The 15,052-nt window shown below is 42.1% G+C and overlaps 1 protein-coding gene across 5 annotated transcripts in view; it reads left to right on the top strand.

Annotated features, from left to right (window-relative positions):
• Positions 1–15,052, top strand: part of LOC101477089 (protein NLRC3) — a 374,972-nt gene that overhangs the window by 71,968 nt on the left and 287,952 nt on the right. Inside the window, exons 3-8 of one of the 5 annotated variants that reach the window (XM_024798972.2) lie at positions 1,270–1,401; positions 1,486–1,605; positions 5,955–6,074; positions 11,550–11,628; positions 11,763–11,964; positions 12,118–13,912. The exons of the other annotated variants lie outside the window; for them this stretch is intronic. Of the exons in view, the coding sequence (XP_024654740.2) occupies positions 1,313–1,401; positions 1,486–1,605; positions 5,955–6,074; positions 11,550–11,628; positions 11,763–11,964; positions 12,118–13,912 (2,405 nt within the window). The 5' untranslated portion in view covers positions 1,270–1,312. The remainder of the gene's footprint in view (positions 1–1,269; positions 1,402–1,485; positions 1,606–5,954; positions 6,075–11,549; positions 11,629–11,762; positions 11,965–12,117; positions 13,913–15,052) is intronic. 5 annotated transcript variants of the gene reach the window in all.

Below are 15,052 nucleotides of genomic sequence, written 5' to 3'. Positions count from 1 at the left end.
GACCCATGTAATCTGATTACTTTTCTGTGAGTATTATTATTATTATTTTTCCCCTTTTTATTTATGCAAGTTTCAATTTTTTTTTTACACAGTCACAAACAGCAGGACAGAGGAACACAGACAATAAAGACAGTGAGTATTATTATTTTTGAGTCTGCTAAATGTCTTTAATAAAAATCTCCTGCAGTTAAATTGTGGACGTTCCCTTTTGAACCCTCTTACAGGTGACTCCAGCCTTTCAAAGTAAGAGTCCATCGGGACTGTCCAGGCCTCTAAAACCATCCCAGGTAACAAGTTGGTAAGTCCATTTAAAGCTTTGAATGACAGCCATTAAAAGGAGATTCTTTGATCAGCACCAGATTCCTGTTGATTTTCAGAATAAAATGATACATCCTTTAATACGATGGCTGATAATTACCAGTTTGATTATTTCAGCCAAAGCTGAATCTGCTCAGAGAAACAGGACAGAAGAAGTCACCCCAAGTTACTTTAATTCTGTCAACACAAAGTTAAACAGTCACAAACCGTCAGCGTTACATTAGTGACAGAGTGCTCTTATTGTGAAAATCTGCCTCCGCTCAGGTGAAGCCCTGGCTTTCCAGGAAGCAGATGAACTATAATGAAGTAAGTGGAGCTTGTTGTTGGTGTGTGTGAAGAAACTGTAAGTTTGCTTAGTCCACAGAGGACGCAGCATCCGTGATAACGTTATAGGCCTTTACCTCCTTTACCGTCACAGTAATTAACGATTAATTAATCACCTGCCAGAGCTCTAACGCTAAGCTAGCCACACGGCATGCTAACGCTAACGCTAATTCACAAGTTAAAAATGTGTTTGAGCACTTCGTGAATGAGAGCAGCAGCAGCACAGAGCTAGTTGATGGTCATATGGTTACAGAGAGAGCAGCAGACTTTGTAAATGATTATTTACTCACATTTACATTCATTTTACTGTCAAATACACGCAGTAACTTTAAACAGCTGTTGTTATCAAGTGAAAATAGCAAAGATGTCAGGACTGGGCTGAGTCCCAGTGTTTCATCATCCTAGTGACACTTCAGACAGTCAAAACTCACCAGAGCTTCTCATTATCATCAGGACAGATTTAGGTCAATAACATTTCACATTTCTGTGTCATCATCCATCAAATGTTGACACATAGTGGGTTTGTCATTCTCTCGGCTGACACTGAGATGAAGCAGGAAAGAAGCAGCTGATATTTGGACAGCACACGGTTGATGTGCACATGAATGATTTGTGTTTCCTCTGCAGGTGAAGGTAGAAAGTGTGTGTGAGCTGATGTGAATTGAGCAGCATGGATCAGTGTGAGGACAGAGAGGAGGGAGCCTCTCCCTCTAAAAGCACTCTGTGTGGGGAACATGAGAGCCAGACCAAAGCTCAGAGGTGAGATGACCATCTCTAACTGTCCATGACTCTTCTCCATGTCACAGCTCAGCACTCACATCACTGCTCCATCATTATTCACAGGAATAAACGAGGAACAAAACGTAAATATGAACCTAAATCCGGCTGTGTGTCCTTGAAGAGTGATTTGTCTGCAGATCGTCCCATTAATTTTAAAGTCCAGCCTGTGTCTGCTGCAGAGAGGTGAGCTGTTAGTAACATGAACTCTTTGATTTAACTGCTTGATGTTTTTGGATACAATTTGCAGTGCAAATATGTCATTCCCTCAATCCCATTTAAACTCTCTTAAAAACAATCTTTTGGTTTCTAAACAACTGAAAATCCACTTCAGCAAACAGGAAGTGATGCTTGTGCTCATGTTTTCTTCCATCAGTTATGTTGTGCTGTATGTTGTAGGAAGGTAGAGGAGGTAACACTAAGTTTGCTGCACAGATTTCACTTTCACTCATAAAACTCATCCATCTATCCATCTTCTTCTGCTTATCTGGGGCTGGGTCTCGGGGGCAGCAGCCTATGCAGAGAAGCCCAGACCTCCCTCTCCCCAGTCCCCCGGACAAAGTACTTACTACTATCTTTACTATCATCACAGTAGTAAGTTTGTAGTAAGTAGTAAGTTTCACAGAAGGAAATTTATGTTTTTCTTAATGAAAACTAACATCTCTACCTTGTCAGGTTTGAGCCTGTTTCTGTTCTCATCAAGGACGCTTGCAACGACACTAAAATATCTCTCACTGTCCACAGAGCTACAGGGGGCACTGAGATACTGGGTTTCAGCATCAGCCATAGAGGGAAACTGATTAAAATGTTCTTTCCAGTACTGAAGTGGGTCGCTTTTCTTAGAGGTGTTTTTTTCTGAGAGGTAGGTCTGCACTTGAGGTTCTGCTGATGTGGTACTCATGGACCATCTCTGTGACTGCCTCTCTTGCAAGATTTCCTCAAAGGCAACGTCCAGGCTGCTACGTGCTTCACGATGTGGTGCCTTGCTCACTGGCTCATTTTCCTCTGGCACTGCACTGACAGCCCTCTTCCCCTCTGTCTTTGCCACCTCCTGGATAAGTTGTTCCTTTGCAAGCAACAGGTTGGCTGACTTTGTGAAAAAGCTAGAAACGGATAAAAGTAACACACAATTCAAAACTATAAGACAAGAGGCGCCACATAGTGCAGCTCTTCAGTTAGGCAACTGCCTACGCACATACTTTTAATAAACAATTTAAAAAAAAATCCAACTTTAGAACTAAATTACCCAAAACTAAATTAAAAAGGAAGTAAAAAATAAATTGGCTTAATACTGGTGTCTGTTGATGACTTTACTTTATATAAACATGCTGTACAAAAGGTACATTTTAATTTCACTATACTTGCCCATCGTTGTATCTGGTATCTAGAAAAGTGGCTCAGTTCAACATCAGCATAGGGCTTCTCCACAGCCTCCAGCAGAGTCCTCTTAATTGTTTTTATTCCCTGGTCATCACCATCCTCCCGAGACAGAACACATCTGAGGACTCATGAGTGAATGGATGACTTAATGAATGCACTTAATGAGGTATTATGGTTTGTTTCAAACAATATAAGTAAGAAATAAAAATACCAATTACCTGTTATGGCGGGGATCACATCAGCTGCAGTTACAGTCTCCCTGCTCACGTCCCTGGTCAGTTCTTCAAAGGGGGAGAGCACATCAGCAGTCTTATCCATCAGCTCCCACTGGTGAGCTGTCACTGTTGCTGGTAGAGTGTGCTCAGCTGCAAAGACATTAAGAGCACGTTTTTGTTGCAGTACGCTCCGCAGCATGTAGAGGCTGCTGTTCCATCGTGTCTGCACATAAGAGAACATGATTCGCTTTATTTTTGTGCAAAGCAGGTAATGTATTAGTGGCTTACTAAATCAAGTGTATGGGAAATAATAATAAAATAGAAATACATTAAAGAATGTTTCGAGAGGACTGTCACCTGTACATCTTGCTGTAGGCACTTGATATCCATATTTAGGTCCATCTGTATGTCTTCTAGTCGAGAGTAGGCCTACAATCTTCCTTGCATTGGCCAGGGTCTCTGTCACGCTGCGCTAAGACAACAGGCCCTCATGCACACAGAGTTGACAGGAATGGGCGACACAGCCCACACTCGGAATCCCTCATAGCTTTCTTCATATTTTCCGCATTGTCACGCAAAATTACATGGACCCGTTGCTTGTCAATTCCCCAGTTGTTCATCTTTTCAATCGATTGCTGGATGCGCTCTGCGGTGTGCGATCTGCGAAATTCCTGGACATGTAGGGTCGCACGGCGAAAAAAAAACTTGAGTCAATCCATTGCGCGGTAAGGCTTAGTAGAGACATGTGAGATGTCTATGGTGAACGAAACACGGGGCACATCTGATAACAGGACAAGTAGTTTGTCAGAAATTAGTCAGAAAGTTTGTCAGAGCTTTCTCTGTGAAGTAATGGTGAGACGGCATTTCAAATAGAGGTTCTACATACTCCATAACTATAAGAATTCCAGGGTTTTCTACAAAGGCAGATGGCAGGTTACTCATTGCGGTCATTTGTGCTATCTTGGCTGTGATGTCCTGTGCCTTCACGCTGTCACCGGGCATTTTTTTTTCTCCTCTTCAACCTCTCCTGCAGTTTGAGCGGACTCGTCTTCAGCTGGGTTGCCTGGGTAAATTGGCTGTATTGTGTCGGGTGTTTGTTTTTGATGTGCCGTATCAGGTTTGTTGTGTTACATACATACATAGATACATATAGCTGAGTCCTGATCGGAAGGTAACGTCAGATTCCGATCGAGTCTGAAACCACGTGATCAGGCCCGATTTCCGATCACGTGATCGGATCTATACATCTCTAATTACAGTGGGATGCAAAAGTTTGGGCAACCTTGTTAATAGTCATTATTTTCCTGTATAAATCGTTGGTTGTTACAATAAAAAATGTCAGTTAAATATATCATATGGGAGACACACACAGTGATATCTGAGAAGTGAAATGAAGTTTATTGGATTTACAGAAAGTGTGCAATAATTGTTTAAACAAAATCAGGCAGGTGCATAAATTTGGGCACCACAAAAAAGAAATGAAATCAATATTTAGTAGATCCGCCTTTTGCAGAAATTACAGCCTCTAAACGCTTCCTGTAGGTTCCAATGAGAGTCTGGATTGTGGTTGAAGGTATTTTGGATCATTCCTCTTTAAAAAAAAAAAAGTTCATTCAGGTTTGATGGCTTCTGAGCATGGACAGCTCTCTTTAACTCACACCACAGATTTTCAATAATATTCAGGTCTGGGGACTGAGATGGCCGTTCCAGAACGTTGTACTTGTTAAGGCATTCACACAGCCCCACAGCATGATAGAACCACCACCATATTTTACTGTAGGTAGCAGGTGTTTTTCTTGGACTGCTGTGTTCTTTTTCCTCCATGACATAGCGCTCCTTGTTATGCCCAAATAACTCAATTGTAGTTTCATCACTCCACAGCACTTTATTCCAGAATGAAGCTGGCTTATCCAAATGTGCTTTAGCAAACCTCAAGTGTCTCTGTTTGTGCTGTGGGCGGAGCAAAGGCTTCCTCTGCATCACTCTCGCATACATCATCTCCTTGTGTAAAGTGCGCCGAATGGTTGAACGATGCACAGTGACTCCATCTGCTGCAAGATGATGTTGTAGGTCTTTGGTGCTGGTCTGTGGGTCGACTCTGACTGTTCTCACTATTCGTCTGTCTATCCGAGATTTTTCTTGGTCTGCCACTTCGAGCCTTAACTTGAACTGAGCCTGTGGACTTCCATTTTCTCAATATGTTCCTAACTGGAAACAGACAGCTTAAATCTCTGAGACAGCTTTCTGTGTCCTTCCCCTAAACCATGATGGTGAACAATCTTTGTCTTCAGGTCATTTGAGAGTTGTTTTGAGGCCCCGATGTTGCTACTCTTCAGAGAAAACTAAAAGAGGAGGGAAACTTACAATGAACCCCCTTAAATACTCTTTCTCATTATTGTATTCACCTGTGTATGTAGGTCAGGGGTCACTGAGCTTACCGAGCCAATTTAAGTTCCAATAATCAGTTCTAAAGGTTTTGGAATCAATAAAATGACAACAGTGCCCAAATTTATGCACCTGCCTGATTTTGTTTAAACAATTATTGCACACTTTCTGTAAATCCAATAAACTTCATTTCACTTCGCAGATATCACTGTGTGTGTCTCCTATATGATATATTTAACTGACATTTTTTATTGTAACAACCAACGATTTATACAGGAAAATAATGACTATTAACAAGGTTGCCCAAACTTTTGCATCCCACTGTAATATAGTTTCATACTGAAGTTGGACTTTGCAGTGAGCTGACATGATATGACATGATCATACTCACAGCTGTTCCTATTATTATATCCTGTTTCAAACATGAGAGTATTTCTTGCTTTTTTTGTTTTTATTATTGAAAGGTCTTAAATTTCAGAGTCAGCAACTAAGATCAGGTTTTCCTTGAATCCCCGATGTGGATCACTCACTGAGTGTTTGTGGTTTACCTCTCAGAATGACTGAAGTCCACAACAAGATGATGATCGAGGAAGAGGAAGTCAGGTCAAGATTCCCATCTGTGAGGAGTGACTGGTCCAAAGATAGCAATCCAAACTTCAGTAATGAACCAGTGAGGTAAGAGAACCGTTATGAGCTGTTTTAATTCAATTCAATTCAATTTTATTTATATAGCACCAAATCACAACAACAGTTGCCTCAAGGCGCTTTATACTGTACAGTAGATACAGAAAAAAGCCCAACAATCATATGACCCCCTATGAGCAAGCACTTTGGTGACAGTGGGAAGGAAAAACTCCCTTGTAACAGGAAGAAACCTCCAGAACCAGGCTCAGGGAGGGGCGGGGCCATCTGCTGCGACCATTTGGGGTGAGAGAAGGAAGACAGGATAAAGACATGCTGTGGAATTCAATTCAATTCAATTTTATTTATTATAAATTGTAATTTGTAATTTACAATTACATTGTAAATTACATTACAGTTACATTGTGTATCACAATTGTAATGTAAAGCTCTGTCAGTAGCGTTTGCCCGGGGCGGCATTGTGGTGGGGGGCGGCATCACGGGCATCGGCAAAAAAAAAAAAAAAAATTGCTCGTACTCATGCTGCCCCAACATCAGCCAGCCATATTGGGAATGGCATAGGCACCGATCGGTTTTCTATCGCCCATTTGCTGGGAGTAAGGGCGCCCTGCATTTGCGAGGTGCGTCTGCTGCTTGCGGCACAGGGAGGAGAGGGCGGGGCGGCGGGGGATTCTCTGGCTGGCTGGAGCAGCGTCTAATAACCAACTTGCAAGATAAAACAAAATAAAACAAACCAACAAACATGAAAACACAAGACATTATAGTACAGACTTATAATTTGCACTGATGTTTTTTGGAAATTCTGTACGCTAAAAGTGAGCGCGAGAGCCCTCGGTGCGCCTGCTCACTGCTGAAGTCAAAGTAAACTTTGTTGTCATCTCCGCTACTTACAGTCCAGCATATAGAGAGACGAGACGACGAGGCTCCTGTTACAGCAGTGCAAGTAAACAAACAATAAATATAAGAAGAGTAATGTAGAATATCGTTAGCTTCATAGCATAATTGCCTAAGTCATTTGACTAAGTCAATGACTTAGGCACTTATGCTATGAAGCTAACGATATATATACTGGAAGTGCTGGGTATACAAGTCTGGCCTAAGTCAATTCAATTCAATTTTATTTATATAGCGCCAAATCACAACAAAAGTCGCCTCAAGGCGCTTCATAGATGCAGAGAAAAACCCAACAATCATATGACCCCCTATGAGCAAGCACTTAGGCGACAGTGGGAAGGAAAAACTCCCTTTTAACAGGAAGAAACCTCCAGCAGAACCAGGCTCAGGGAGGGGCGGGGCCATGTGCTGTGACCGGTTGGGGTGAGAGAAGGAAGACAGGATAAAGACATGCTGTGGATAAGAGACAGAGGTTAATAACAGATATGATTCAATGCAGAGAGGTCTATTAATACATAGTGAGTGAGAAAGGTGACTGGAAAGGAAAAACTCAATGCATCATGGGAATCCCCGGCAGCCTACGTCTATTGCAGCATAACTAAGGGAGGATTCAGGGTCACCTGGTCCAGCCCTAACTATATGCTTTAGCAAAAAGGAAAGTTTGAAGCCTAATCTTAAAAGTAGAGATAGTGTCTGTCTCCCGAATCCAAACTGGAAGCTGGTTCCACAGAAGAGGGGCCTGAAAACTGAAGGCTCTCCCTCCCATTCTACTTTTAAATACTCTAGGAACAACAAGTAGGCCTGCAGAGCGAGAGCGAAGTGCTCTAATAGGGTGATATGGTACTACAAGGTCATTAAGATAAGATGAGCCTGATTATTTAAGACCTTGTATGTGAGGAGCAGGATTTTGAATTCAATTCTGGATTTAACAGGAAGCCAATGAAGGGAAGCCAAAACAGGAGAAATATGCTCTCTCTTTCTAGTCCCTGTCAGGACTCTTGCTGCAGCATTTTGGATTAGCTGAAGGCTTTTCAGTGAGTTTTTTGGACATCCTGATAATAATGAATTACAGTCGTCCAGCCTGGAAGTAATAAATGCATGAACTAGTTTTTCAGCGTCACTCTGAGACAGGATATTTCTAATGTTAGAGATGTTGCGCAAATGGAAGAACGCAGTCTTACATATTTGTTTAATATGTGCGTTGAAGGACATGTCCTGGTCAAAAATGACTCCAAGGTTCCTCACAGCGTTACTGGAGGCCAAGGTAATGCCATCCAGAGTAAGAATCTGGTTAGATACCATATTTCTAGGCTTTTCAGGGCCGAGTACAATAACCTCAGTTTTATCTGAATTAAGAAGCAGAAAGTTAGCGGCCATCCAGGTCTTTATGTCTTTAAGACATTCCTGCAGTTTAACTAATTGGTGTGTGTTATCTGGCTTCATGGACAGATAGAGCTGGGTGTCATCAGCATAGCAGTGAAAATGTATGCTATGTCTTCTAATGATACTGCCTAAGGGAAGCATGTATAATGTAAACAGAATTGGTCCTAGCACTGAACCCTGTGGAACTCCATAATTAACCTCAGTGTGTGAAGAGGACTCTCCATTTACATGCACAAACTGGAGTCTATTAGATAGATATGATACAAACCACTGCAGCACAGTACCTGTAATACCTACAGCATGTTCTAATCACTCTAATAGGATATTATGGTCGACAGTATCGAACGCTGCACTGAGGTCTAGCAGGACAAGCACAGAGATGAGTCCACTGTCAGAGGCCATAAGAAGATCATTTGTAACCTTCACTAAAGCTGTTTCTGTGCTGGTTTGGAGGAAGTAATTATTGAAGTTAACTCCGATAGATCGATTGGAGAAAAAGAGTCTAACTTAACATCAATGGTACTAAAAGTAGCTGTAGATAATATTACATCTGTGGGATGATTATTGGTAATTTTTTCTGTAATGATTAAAATTTTATTTGTGAAGAAGTTCATGAAGTTATTACTAGTTAACGTTAAAGGGATGGTTGGCTCAATAGAGCTCTGACTGTTTGTCAGCCTGGCTACAGTGCTGAAGAGAAACCTGGGGTTGTTCTTATTTTCTTCAATCAGTGATGAATAGTAAGATGTTCTGGCTTTGCGGTGGGCTTTCTTATAAAGCAGCAAACTATTTCTCCAGGCTAAATGATGATCTTCTAAATTTGTGTCACGCCATTTCCTCTCCAGCTTACGAGTCATCTGCTTTAGGCTACGTGTTTGAGAATTATACCACGGAGTCAGGTACTTCTGATTAGAGGCCTTAGTTTTCACAGGAGCTACAGTATCCAGTGACATGAGGAGGTGAAATTCTTAACAAGATAATCGACCTCTGTTGGGGTAGCGTTCAGATAGCTGCTCTGCTCTATGTTAGTACAGGTCATTGAAGATGATAACAGTGGGTGGATTATATTCTTAAACTTAGTTACATCACTTTCAGACAGACATCTACTGTGATAAAGTCTACTCTCCACTGCTGCGTAATCAATTATTGTAAATTAAATGTTATCAGGAAATGATCAGACAGGAGAGGGTTTTCAGGAAACACTGTTAAATGTTCAGTTTCTATGCCATATGTTAAAACAAGATCTAGAGTTTCCTGCCTGTGGCCATCTCCCTGTACAACGCATCCACTTAACACACTGGTTACTGCTACAACTACACGTTTCTTTTCCAGCTATTTATTAATAAGTGACTTATGTGTGTGTATGTGTGTGTGTGTGTGTGTATATATATATATATATATATATATATATATATATATTAGGGGTGCAACGATACACAAAATTCACGGTTCGGTTCGATACTTTGGTGTCACGGTTCGATATTTTTTCGATACAAAAAAAAAATGTTCATGCCTTTTTAATTTGTCATTTATTAAAATTATAAATATATATTTTAACACAAAAGTACAGTTTTTAAATTTAACCCTAACCCTTGTGCGTGTTGTTTTTTAGCTCGTCATATTGCAGCCACAGAAATTCTTTTGTCCATGAAACCATAAAGCTGCACTTTCTTTTTGCCTTATAGTCTGATTTGTCATAACTTCTCCGTTTTGTGGTAAGCTTTTCTTTGGCTGTCACTTCTTCACCCTGACCTGTCTTATTTGGCTCAGCAGAACTAAAATATATATCTGTCTGTGAAGGTTCTCAATCATCCAGGTCATCGTAGTGAAATATATATCCTGCCGCACTCAAATAAGCTCAGCGATTCTCTGCGCGATCAACCTCTCACATGTTTAAGCTGCGGGAGATTTCACTTGTCATGTTTGCATAGTAAGCTAACGATTAATAAGACGATGTCAGAGGAATTGGTGCACAAATTATCACCACTCACAGATCAGTGCTGTCGCTCTCTATACACAGTTCGCGCGATTGCAAAGTGAAAGCAAAAAAACAAGCGCAAATTCAAACACGATTTCAATATGTCACATATTGACAGTGGCTCACCCAATGACATAATTACCCAGCTACATTTCTGAAAGAATGCAAAAGCATTGACATATATTTTTCCTTCCTACAATAGCCCGACAGGCAGGGGAGAGATAGCCCCGGGACGTCGGGCTAGCGATATTGCGAGCCCTGTATCTGATGGAGGAATCACTCATCTTTGGAAAAGAGAGTTTATTACAGAGAAATGTCTCTTTCCAAAATAAAAGCTATACTATCCGTTTCTTCTGGGCTATATTCTCAGCAGCATATTAAACATATCAGGTCTCCATAAGGAGAATCCTGTGCTAACAGCTGTCTAAATGACTCGGCTAAAGTTTGTAGCATGCTTGTTTTTGTCTTTGCACTAGGATGATGTCGGTGTAAATGTGCAGTCATATTCGTTGTGTTCCCACTAGTGCTTTCAGGTTAATCTCGTTGAAATAACCTTAACGCCACAACACGGCAAATCTCCGTTAACGAGCTACCGCCGATCGCCCCGTGCATGGGGCTAGATGGCCAACACGTTAACGAGCTAACTGCGCTAACACACTAGTTCCCACCCATGTAATTGAGCATTGCGTGGCACATCCAACATACTGTTTTACTTTAGTCCATGACTCGCTTACCTTCAGGGTCATACGTCACATGAAAACCAAAATAATTCCAAACGCCAGATCTGAATGAGGGTGGGGAGGTCCACTTCTGTCTCGCTAGCTTGCCCTGCGCTCTTCCTTCTGACCATCCTGTCTGTGTTGAGTGCTCAGTGAATCTGCATTTGACTACTCCGCCTAGGCTCGAGAGTGCAGCCTAGGCGGAGTAGTCGAACGCAGATTACAGATATAGATAGATAGATAGATAGATAGATATATGGAGAGCCGGAGGTGTGGCGCCTGATCTGGCATCCCACACCTCCCCGCCGGATCAGATTGGAAGGAAGCTCTACCTGGCTGCTGCATCCCAGAAAAGGGAAAAAAGAGCAGAGGGGAGAAGAGCGGAGCATTTTTACAGTCCTCTGTTAGGTTTCTCTACCAAGAGGTTAACTGCACAGCCCTCAAGAGGACCTGAGACAGCTGTATCAGTTAAACTGGGTAAAAGTACTGCTAGGTCGTTATCCTGTGAACTAATTCTTCGTGATTCCTCCACAGAGCAGACCAGGAGAGCTCAGATGTTCCCAGTGGTCAGTCTGCTGAGCAGCATCAAACACCGCTGGTCTCCATATTCATGGTCTGTACATGTAAAACAACTACTTTTACATCTATTGTGTTCACAATCATCTCCATGCTGCTCTTTGTAGAGATCTGATGTTTGGCTCCATGATTTCAGTCTGATTGGCTCATTCATAAAGTATTCTGTTCCAGCTGCTGGAGGACAACATCATCACTTTTGTGAAGGACGAGCTGAAGAAGATCCAGAAGGTTCTGAGTCCAGATTACCTAGAATGCTTTGAGAGTCAGAGGGAGGATGAGCGGAAGCAGAGCAGCAGAGAAGCATTTGTGAAGATAACACTGGACTTTCTGAGAAGAATGAAGCAGGAGGAGCTAGCTGAATGTCTGCAGAGCAGTGAGAGGATTTTTTAAAATTTAAGCTGCTGGATGAATCAAACATTTAGTAATGTTTTAAGAGATGGACCAACATGTATTCAGTCAGTTATTGGGGACATTTTCTAAAACATGAACTGATTGTTGACAATGTCTTTTTACTATTATTATTCAGAGCTTCAAGCTGCAGTTTGTCATCGTAACCTTAAATCTGCACTGAGGAAGAAGTTCCAGTGTGTGTTTGAGGGGATCGCTAAAGCAGGAAACCCAACCCTTCTGAATCAGATCTACACAGAGCTCTACATCACAGAGGGAGGGACTGCAGAGGTCAATGATGAACATGAGGTCAGACAGATTGAAACAGCATCCAGGAAAACCGACAGATCAGAAACAAGAATCAGACAAGAAGACATCTTTAAATCCTCACCTGGAAGAGATGAACCAATCAGAACAGTGCTGACAAGGGGAGTGGCTGGCATTGGGAAAACAGTCTTAACACAGAAATACACCCTGGACTGGGCTGAAGACAAAGCCAACCAGGACATCCAGTTCATATTTCCATTCACTTTCAGAGAGCTGAATGTGCTGAAAGAGGAAAAGTTCAGCTTGGTGGGACTTGTTCATCACTTCTTTACTGAAACCAAAGAAGCAGGAATCTGCAGCTTTGAAGACTTCCAGGTTGTGTTCATCTTTGATGGTCTGGATGAGTGTCGACTTCCTTTGGACTTCCACAAAACTACAATCCTAACTGACCCTAGAAAGTCCACCTCAGTGGATGTGCTGCTGGTAAACCTCATCAGGGGGAAACTGCTTCCCTCTGCTCGCCTCTGGATAACCACACGACCTGCAGCAGCCAATCAGATCCCTCCTGACTGTGTTGACATGGTGACAGAGGTCAGAGGGTTCACTGACCCACAGAAGGAGGAGTACTTCAGGAAGAGATTCAGAGATGAGGAGCAGGCCAGCAGGATCATCTCCCACATCAAGACATCACGAAGCCTCCACATCATGTGCCACATCCCAGTCTTCTGCTGGATCACTGCTACAGTTCTGGAGGATGTGCTGGAAACCAGAGAGGGAGGACAGCTGCCTAAGACCCTGACTGAGATGTACATCCACTTCCTCGTGGTTCAGGCCAAAGTGAAGAAGGTCAAGTATGATGGAGGATCTGAGACAGATCCACACTGGAGTCCAGAGAGCAGGAAGATGATTGAGTCTCTGGGAAAACTGGCTTTTGATCAGCTGCAGGAAGGAAACCTGATCTTCTATGAATCAGACCTGACAGAGTGTGGCATCGATATCAGAGCAGCCTCGGTGTACTCAGGAGTGTTCACACAGATCTTTAAAGAGGAGAGAGGACTGTACCAGGACAAGGTGTTCTGCTTCATCCATCTGAGTGTTCAGGAGTTTCTGGCTGCTCTTCATGTCCATCTGACCTTCATCAACTCTGGACTCAATCTCCTGGAAGAACAACAGACAGCCTCCCAGAAGTCTGAAACAGGAGAATCTGCAGAGAAGTTCTACCAGAGTGCTGTGAACAAGGCCTTACAGAGTCCAAATGGACACCTGGACTTGTTCCTCCGCTTCCTCCTGGGTCTTTCACTGCAGACCAGTCAGACTCTCCTACCAGGTCTGCTGACACGGATAGGAAGTAGCTCACAGACCAATCAGGAAACAGTTCAGTACATCAAGAATAAGCTCAGTGAGAATCTATATGCAGAGAAAAGCATCAATCTGTTCCACTGTCTGAATGAACTGAATGATCGTTCTCTAGTGGAGGAGATCCAACAGTCCCTGAGATCAGGAAGTCTCTCCACAGATAAACTGTCTCCTGCTCAGTGGTCAGCTCTGGTCTTCATCTTACTGTCATCAGAAAAAGATCTAGATGTGTTTGACCTGAAGAAATACTCTGCTTCAGAGGAGGCTCTTCTGAGGCTGCTGCCAGTGGTCAAAGCCTCCAACAAAGCCATGTAAGCAAATATATACTTATTCCTTTACTTTTAAAATGTTTATTATTGGTGGGTGGAACCAAAGATCTCCAATGTGGACTCATCAGACTAAAGCACAGATTTCCACTGGTCTAATGTCCATTCGTTGTGTTTCTTGGTCCAAACAAATATCCGTTTTTTAGACCATTCATTTCAGTCGAGGCTCCCCAGTATATCTCTGACCTGTTGAAACCTCATGCTTCATCCCGAGCACTTAGGTCGTCAGGTCAGAGGTTACTTGGTGGTCCCACGTACTAGGTTTAAAACACGTGGGGATCGAGTTTTTCAGGCACTGATACTTGCACAGTTTAACATGAGGTTTCTAAAACTGAACTAGAGTCAGAAATTTGGCACCAAGAAGAAATAGTAATCAAAGTTACAGTATAATTATCTGATGATGGGGAAGCATCTTGTGATTTTTATTTGTGAAATGTGCTATATAAATAAATTTTACTTACTTACTAATAGGGGTGGGCGATATAAACAATATACGATAGAAACTATATAAATTTGGCCAGCTGTACTATTCCCATGTTGTTGCAGTGTATTAATAACTAACCTCGTATTGTGGATGAATAATCTCAGTTGTTCTCCTGACGTTTGCCCCGTGTATAGCATCCTACTATACGATTGCATTTGTCCCTAACCACCAGAATCCCTCACGTTAACTTTTATTGATTGGAAAAAAAGTTGGTGTTCATCCTCCAGCTTCACTGTGCTAATGTTATGCTAACACAGCTGTGTCGCTAGCACGACACACACGTAGCACAACATTATATACCAGGTAGTCCAACTTCAGTAACCCTACAAATGCCACTGCTGTTTAATTTTCTGTCTTCATTTATGTTGGAAGTGGTAGCAGAGCTGTACGTTTTAATTAGTTTCAAAAATCTCTCAGTCAGAACATGGTATGTCATGTTTAGGTGGAAACTAGCGGGCTAACTTCCTGTTAACGTCTAACTCCGTTAAATTTAATAAATTTTGTTTTCATGGATGCATGGATGTTAAACTTAATTGTTACACCTGATAAAGCAGCAACGCTGATGATTTTATTAAAGATGAAATAATTTAGACCGTTTTTAACTCTTAGTGTTCGTTTGACTTTGGGACCTGAAACGGACG

Source organism: Maylandia zebra, unplaced genomic scaffold (genome assembly GCF_041146795.1).
Source record: "Maylandia zebra isolate NMK-2024a unplaced genomic scaffold, Mzebra_GT3a scaffold01, whole genome shotgun sequence".
NCBI classification, from domain to species: Eukaryota; Metazoa; Chordata; class Actinopteri; order Cichliformes; family Cichlidae; genus Maylandia; species Maylandia zebra.
The sequence above is the reverse complement of the archived record's forward strand: the minus strand, read 5'-3'. Positions and strand labels throughout refer to the sequence as shown.